The sequence below is a fragment of the Camelina sativa genome, chromosome 16 (genome assembly GCF_000633955.1).
Source record: "Camelina sativa cultivar DH55 chromosome 16, Cs, whole genome shotgun sequence".
NCBI classification, from domain to species: domain Eukaryota; kingdom Viridiplantae; phylum Streptophyta; class Magnoliopsida; order Brassicales; family Brassicaceae; genus Camelina; species Camelina sativa.
Genome location: NC_025700.1, coordinates 6,413,668 through 6,420,384, shown reverse-complemented (window position 1 = coordinate 6,420,384; position 6,717 = coordinate 6,413,668). Strand labels below are relative to the sequence as shown.

The window sequence follows — 6,717 nt, the reverse complement described above, 5'->3', positions numbered from 1 at the left end:
GGTATTTGGGGCTTCCCCTCCTCACTCGTTCTATGACACATGCTGATTATCTACCTCTACTTGAACGCATTCGCCTTCGTATCTCCTCCTGGACAGGACGTTTCTTGTCTTTTGCGGGCAGGCTTCAGTTAATCAAATCATTGTTATCCAGCTTAACCAACTTCTGGCTCTCTGTTTTCCGTCTGCCGAAACGGTGCCTTCAGGAGATTGATAGCCTTTTCTCGACTTTCTTGTGGTCTGGTCCGGACCTAAACTCGAAAAAGGCGAAAATATCTTGGCTTGATGTGTGTAAACCAAAGCATGAGGGAGGTTTGGGGCTTCGTCGTCTGCAGGATACAAATACAGTTTGCATTTTGAAGCTCATTTGGCGTCTTGTGTCTGCTAGTAACTCCCTTTGGGTCAACTGGGTTTGAAGAAACTTGGTCCGAACTGGCTCCTTCTGGTCAGTTAATGAGAGGAGCGTTGGTGGATCATGGATGTGGAGGAAGATACTGAAGTATCGTGACCTTGCAGCGACTTTACATAAAAAGGAGATAACAACTGGCACTGCAACATCTTTTTGGTTCGATGTTTGGAACCCACTTGGTCAGCTGTTTGCTCAACTTGGGAACAGGGGTAGCATTTATATGGGGATACCACAACAGAGTACTGCACATCGGAGACGTAGGCACCGTGTTGACATACTGAATCAGATTGAGGATATTCTTGACTCTATCTGTCAATCAGTGCAACTTCAAGGTGGTGATCGCTCTCTCTGGAAACAGATGAACGGTTCTTTTAAGAATAAATTTTTATCCTATGATACCTGGTGTTTGATACGGCAACCAAATGCGCCCTGTGATTGGTCTGCAGGCATTTGGTTTACCCACTCAACACCTAAATTCTCCTTTATCGCTTGGTTTGCTTTCCATAATAGACTCTCTACTGGTGATAAATTGGTTCAGTGGAACACTGCTGCAAATGGAGCTTGTGTTCTCTATCAGGGTTATGGGGAAACGAGAGAACATCTATTTTTCTCCTGCTCCTACTCTTCAAGCGTGTGGTCAGCTTTGGTTCAGAGATTGTTGGGGGTTCGGTTCACCACTTCCTGGGCAACTTTGGGTCCTATGCTTGTTGACTCTTCTACTCCAAGGCTTCAACTCTTTGTCCTGCGCTATGTCTTTCAGTCTACTATACATAGCATTTGGCGGGAACGTAATGCTCAAAGGCACGGCGAAGCTCCTACTCCATCATTCTCCCTCTGCCGCTTTATCGACAAGAATATCCGCAATCGTTTACTCACACTGATAACCACCTCTGGCTATGAGGATGGTTTTCAACTTTGGTTTCAAACTCATCCTCTTTCTACTACTTCACGCTCTTAATACTTTCGATTTTAAAACGTTGTTTTGAGTTGTAAAAACTTCTTTGGACTGCTGTTTTTTTGGTGAATATAATTTAACTTTCATACAAAAAAAAATTTTTGAGCCAAATCAACTCCTAATGGCAATAAAATTTTTTTATAAAAATAACAAATGATACCTGTTTTTAAGCCACATACACACACACACACCAAAAACAATTGTTTTGAACTTTGAGGAGACACACAAGACTATTGTCTCCTCGGATCATTACAAAACTCCAAGACTGCATTAGCAGGAGCTCTAGTCTTAAGAATCATCTCCTCAAACTCATCTTCTGGGTTTGATAATGCAACTATTGCTCCTCCTGCTCCAATGGTAGCTTCATCTTCATGTATCACAACTGTTCTTATCACAATATTGAGATCAAATGTACCATTATATGAGAAATACCCAATTGAGCCAGAGTAAAGGCCTCTCGAACAGTTTTCTAGAGAATCAAGAATCTCAACGGATCTTAGTTTTGGTGCACCGGTCATTGAACCGCCAGGGTATGCTGCTCTTACACATTCGACTGGACTTATATCTGGTTTTTTCAGTCCACGGATTGTGCTCACCATAGTGTGTACTGTTGTGTATGATTCCACGTCCATTAGGTTAGGTACATGGACTGAGCCTGGCTCACAGACACGACCGAGATCATTCCTTAGAAGGTCAACAATCATCAGATTCTCGGCTTGATTCTTCTCACTGTTACAAAACAGAGAAAGAAATGAACAATGTTAAAGTAGCATTGATGTAGGATAATTCAGAAACCAAGACTTAAGCTCGTCGAAGATGTAATACGGCACATACTTTACGGGCAGAACTTGGTTATGGTAAAACCAAAATATATAAGACCAACCATTCTAAAATTATCCGAGATATGGGAAAATGTGTTTTTGAAGTACCTGAGTTTTAATTGCAATTTAAGAAGTTCATCTTCTTCAGGTGTGGAGCCACGAGCTACAGTACCCTTAATCGGCTTTGCTTCTAGCATTCCATTTCTGTCCAGCTTAAGAAACCTTTCAGGGGACGAACAGCATATAGACAGATTTGCATTTGAGAAGTTGAGAAAGGCTGCATATGGTGCTGGATTCCTTTCTCTCAGGTGGAGATAAATCCCCAAAGAATCAGCATTGCCTAGTTTCCTTCTGTTCTGAGTAGTGAGACAAAGCTCGTAGCTCTCCCCGTCTTTGATGTACGCCATACAGCTCTCAACATCATTTATATACTGCTCTTTGGATTTGTCAGGGATAAACCTTTCTTTACATTGGGATGAATCTATAGCAGGAAGTGTTTGATCCTTCCACTTTCCTGTGGACGAAACTCTCAGGTTAGTGAGCTTCTCTTCAGTATCATTCAGGAAAGAGCTTTCTGTGGTTCCCTCTTCGTAAAGAGATAATACATAAACGTCATCAAGATGATGATCAATGGCGACAACATTATCTTCAAAGAAAAAACATGCATCTGGAGCCTTGGATTTGTGAAGATTAATTGGCATTCCACATTCCACTTTAATATCATACCTGCACCAGAGATAAGGTTAATCAAACAATCATTCCAGAAGTCTTCTAACATTATTGTACAATGGAAAAAGCTTGCAAGAGAGATTCACGGTAAAGATAATTAAACACATACCCAATACAACCTACGTAGCCACCACAAAAGTCAAAAGGCAACCCTGTGAAGTCCTTCTCATCATAAGAGATAGATGCAAGCTCCTGGAAAAAAAACAGTTGACATCCACCCATGAGTCCCAATTTTACTATTCTATAATCTATTTCATTCCACTCTAGAAAGGAGAGATAAGCTTTGACATCCATAGTTCCATACTGAGTTAAGTCTTTCTTTATACCTTACGTAGAAAATCAAGAAAGCCTTCTTCCAAGAATCGTTTCTCAGTCGAGCCCTGGGAATCTTCAATCAGAAGATGTCCCGCATGTTTAGATGTAATCTCGCTGAAAAAACAAGTCAGAAGTTCAATGTTTCAGTCCCATCATATGATGTATCACTGTGTAGATTGTATTAGCCATATCAATATAGTCTCACGATGACCCAAGCACATATGTACGGTTAAGAAAATGTGCAGGAAGAAGGGTTATGGCGCTCAAGTTAAAAAAAAAGAACATAAACCTTTGTCGTATAGAGAAAGAGTAGGTCATGCGTAAAACCTTTGATCAGATAAACTAAATGTCATTTGCTTCCATAGAGATCCACCTTTACCTCCCATGAAAGAGAATCGCCCTCTAGCCTGGAACAATGGGAAGCATTATTCTTTAGAATAAAATAGAAGATATCAGTCAGCAACTATGGTGAGAAAATAGACTACCAACCTTGTCACTAGAAGAAGTATCCAGCCAAAAAGTATCATTCCCTCTATTCTTGCCAAAGAGTTCTATGAATATATTTCTTGCTCCACCAAGTTTATGTGCAAGACGTTCATGCTTCTTCCATTTCAACCTCAGCAATTTTACATGAGGTTTTGAATATGATAAATCCGCCAGATCGAAGACGTCTACACCATTTGTCTTGGCAACAAACAGAGACTTCTTAGGGTTCTCATAATAACTAGAACCATTTCCTCTAAATCTATTTCTGGAAAGTTCCTTCAGGAATTGAGTAGCACCAGTCACCTGCATGTTTGCTAAAAAATATTTATTATTCAGGAGAAGCTCCAAGACAGTTAACCATAAAGTTACACCACAGGGTACTAGAACGAAACTAAGTCATAGATTGGGACAAGGGAAGAGAGAAGCAGAAATGACAATCTATTTATAATGGAACCATTAAACTTAAAGGAGCTCACCAGTGTCATTTATGTTTCTTCGAAGCAAGGATGGAGATTTAGAGCGACTCCAATAATCCACAGTTATGTCTTTGAAATTTTTGAATAATTGACTTCCATAGGTAGTAGCAATACTCTCTGGATGAAACTAAAAGCAAAATGCATGTCAAAATCAGCCGACGAATGGAGGAAAATTTAGTACGAATATGATCTCTAATAATCATCAAACCTGTAAACCATAATGGGGAAGTGAAGAATGCATGATCCCCATGAGAATGTGTCTATTTTGTTTTCCATCAACATGGGACGTAGGCCAATGACTTCGATTTTCCAACTTTTCTGAAACAGGGATGACAGATCCGTTTCCCAGTGGGCTTCCAGTGTTCTTCTCAGAGAAAGAACCAGTGTCATCATAAATCGTCCATGCTATTGGTACAAGTTCCTTTGGTAGTGATTCCTTATCTATAATCAGTGAATGATATCTAACGACCTGCAGAGTTGAGCCCGCAACACAATTTTTACTCTGTATCTAGAGAGATCAATGAATATTGCATGTATAAAAAGTAGATGACCTGCCTTGAAATCAGAGTTTCTCCCAGATGGAATATCAGAAAACAATATGTTCCCATCATGTTCAATCCCACTACAAGAAGAAGATGGAAATCATGAGAAAAATATCTAACAGACACTGAGAAATGAAAAATGACCACAATACCAACATCTTTACACTTGTTTCAGTAGACAAAAATTGAATCCATGATAAGAGAGGGATTATTAAAAGGCACAGAGAGAGCATTTGAAAAAGTCCGGCATACTAATCACATTTGTCAATACCTCAACCGTCCATGGACTGGTTCCGGGGCATGGACTACTTGAGCTCCATGGACATATCCCAATGCCTGCCAAAACATGTTTTATTTTTTACAGAAAGAACCATAGAGAGAGATAAACTACCTCATTTTCATGTTTGTAGCCACTAAAACTGAACACGCAGAAAACAATTAACAAATGAAGTGCTGCCATCTTAATGAAGATAATATTACCTGGTGGCCAAGGCAGACACCTAGAATTGGAATATCACGACACTCACGCAAAAGACGAAGACATATTCCTTCAGAGCAAATCAAAAGTTTGAGAAAAAACACAAACAAAGGTGCAAATGTTCAGTAAAAAAACTAGATTAACTGGATGATACCTATATCAGCTGGGCACATGGGTGAGCCAGGACCAGGTGATATTACAATATTATCAAAAGCAACATCTTCATATAAGTAATGGTAAGCTTCTTCCCACGTCCACTCATCATTTCGAATAACCACAGGAGGCACTACACAGGATACCAAAAAAACAAAAGAGTTTGAATAAAACATTGAATCCATCTATAGATATTGACAAAGAGAAAGACAACAAAAACAAAACTAAAGAAGCTACCTCCATTAATAGTACTCAAAGCCTGATAAATATTGAATGTATAACTATCATAATTATCAATTAACAAAGTCCTCACAACACCAAGCTTCTCAACAGGTTCTCTTCTCTGTAAACTCTTCTTAACAATCGAAGAATCTTCCAATTGTCCCGGCACAAACCGGCTTGACCCCAAAACTTTCCCCGTACTACCACGAAGACAAGGCAAACTAATGTAATTTCTCTTCCATTTCTCATCGAAGTTAGGAGAAAACAACAACCGTCTTGCTACTGGAAACCTCAGAACATTGTCACTAGCAGCATATGAAATCTCAAAAGATGTTGAACAAAACGAAAAATTCATGTTCATAGCTCCTGTAAACCAAAAGGGGGACACACACAGAGGTTTCTTTTAAACAATCTTTTGGAACTTTATACTCAAAATACACATTATCACAAATGGTTCCGAGAGTGTTAAAACTATATACCACAGAGCAAAAAAATTAGGGTTCATAGCTCACATAAATCAACTTCAAAAGTACTCATTTTCCTAAACATCAGTATCAATTCCCAAATCCAAAACCTATAACAATACATCAAAAATTACGAGAAGCATAAGGTCTGATTCAATCTCACTACTTCCTCTACTCCGAACGATCTAAGAAATCAAACACAAGCATCTGGAGGAAACGAAGAGCTAGATAGGGGGAGGGGAAATGAAAACGAAACGGAAAAAAAAAAAACTTACGTTTAACGAAACGAAACGAGAAGAAGATTTCGCACAAGCTTGAATCGTATAAAGGAAGAAACTGGAAGAAGCTTTTGTGCTATTGCTTTGCTCTGAGAGAGAGAGAGAGAGAGAGAGAGAGAGAGAGAGAGGGGAATCAATGGTGAGGGAGGAAGAAAAACAAAATGGCTTTTTATAACGAAAGGAAGAAAAATAAAAATAGAAATAAACTTTAAACGTTTTACAATAAAAAAATGTATCAATTATAGAAATCAATTATTGGAAGAAATTCTACCCAAAAAAAAAATCAATTATTGGAAGAAACTGTTCAAAGATTTTAAAATAATTTAATTTAGAATAAATAGACATCCATGATTTTATCATGGCCCTATCCAGTATCCAGAATATTTTGTTGG

At 38.8% G+C, this 6,717-nt stretch overlaps 1 protein-coding gene across 3 annotated transcripts; it reads right to left on the bottom strand.

The window, feature by feature from the left end:
* LOC104750002 (aminodeoxychorismate synthase, chloroplastic) lies at nt 1,468-6,484 on the bottom strand. Of its 3 annotated transcripts, XM_010471731.2 has the most exons (14): nt 6,323-6,484; nt 5,599-5,949; nt 5,363-5,494; nt 5,211-5,278; nt 5,002-5,066; nt 4,744-4,810; nt 4,397-4,657; nt 4,189-4,315; nt 3,716-4,026; nt 3,554-3,633; nt 3,238-3,340; nt 3,021-3,103; nt 2,291-2,908; nt 1,468-2,090 (listed from the first exon to the last, which is right to left on the bottom strand). In XM_010471731.2, the coding sequence occupies exons 2-14, from the start codon at nt 5,942-5,944 to the stop codon at nt 1,592-1,594; spliced, it is 2,760 nt and encodes a 919-aa protein (XP_010470033.1). In that variant the 5' UTR covers nt 5,945-5,949; nt 6,323-6,484; the 3' UTR covers nt 1,468-1,591. The 3 variants fall into 3 exon arrangements, with proteins under 3 accessions (XP_010470033.1, XP_010470034.1, XP_010470035.1); XM_010471732.2 differs by lacking the exon at nt 5,599-5,949 and having other exon boundaries at nt 1,470-2,090; XM_010471733.2 differs by lacking the exons at nt 5,002-5,066; nt 5,211-5,278; nt 5,363-5,494; nt 5,599-5,949; nt 6,323-6,484 and adding an exon at nt 4,887-4,995 and having other exon boundaries at nt 1,470-2,090.

What these genes read in the sequence shown, in the direction of transcription:
- LOC104750002 (XM_010471731.2), bottom strand. Translation starts at nt 5,944, where the DNA reads ATGAACATGAATTTTTCGTTTTGTTCAACATCTTTTGAGATTTCATAT. An exon ending in CCAGTCCATGGACGGTTGAG is followed by an intron (nt 4,811 to 5,001) that starts GTATTGACAAAT and finishes TTCTTCTTGTAG; the next exon opens with TGGGATTGAACATGATGGGA. An exon ending in TTCCCCATTATGGTTTACAG is followed by an intron (nt 4,316 to 4,396) that starts GTTTGATGATTA and finishes TTTTGCTTTTAG; the next exon opens with TTTCATCCAGAGAGTATTGC.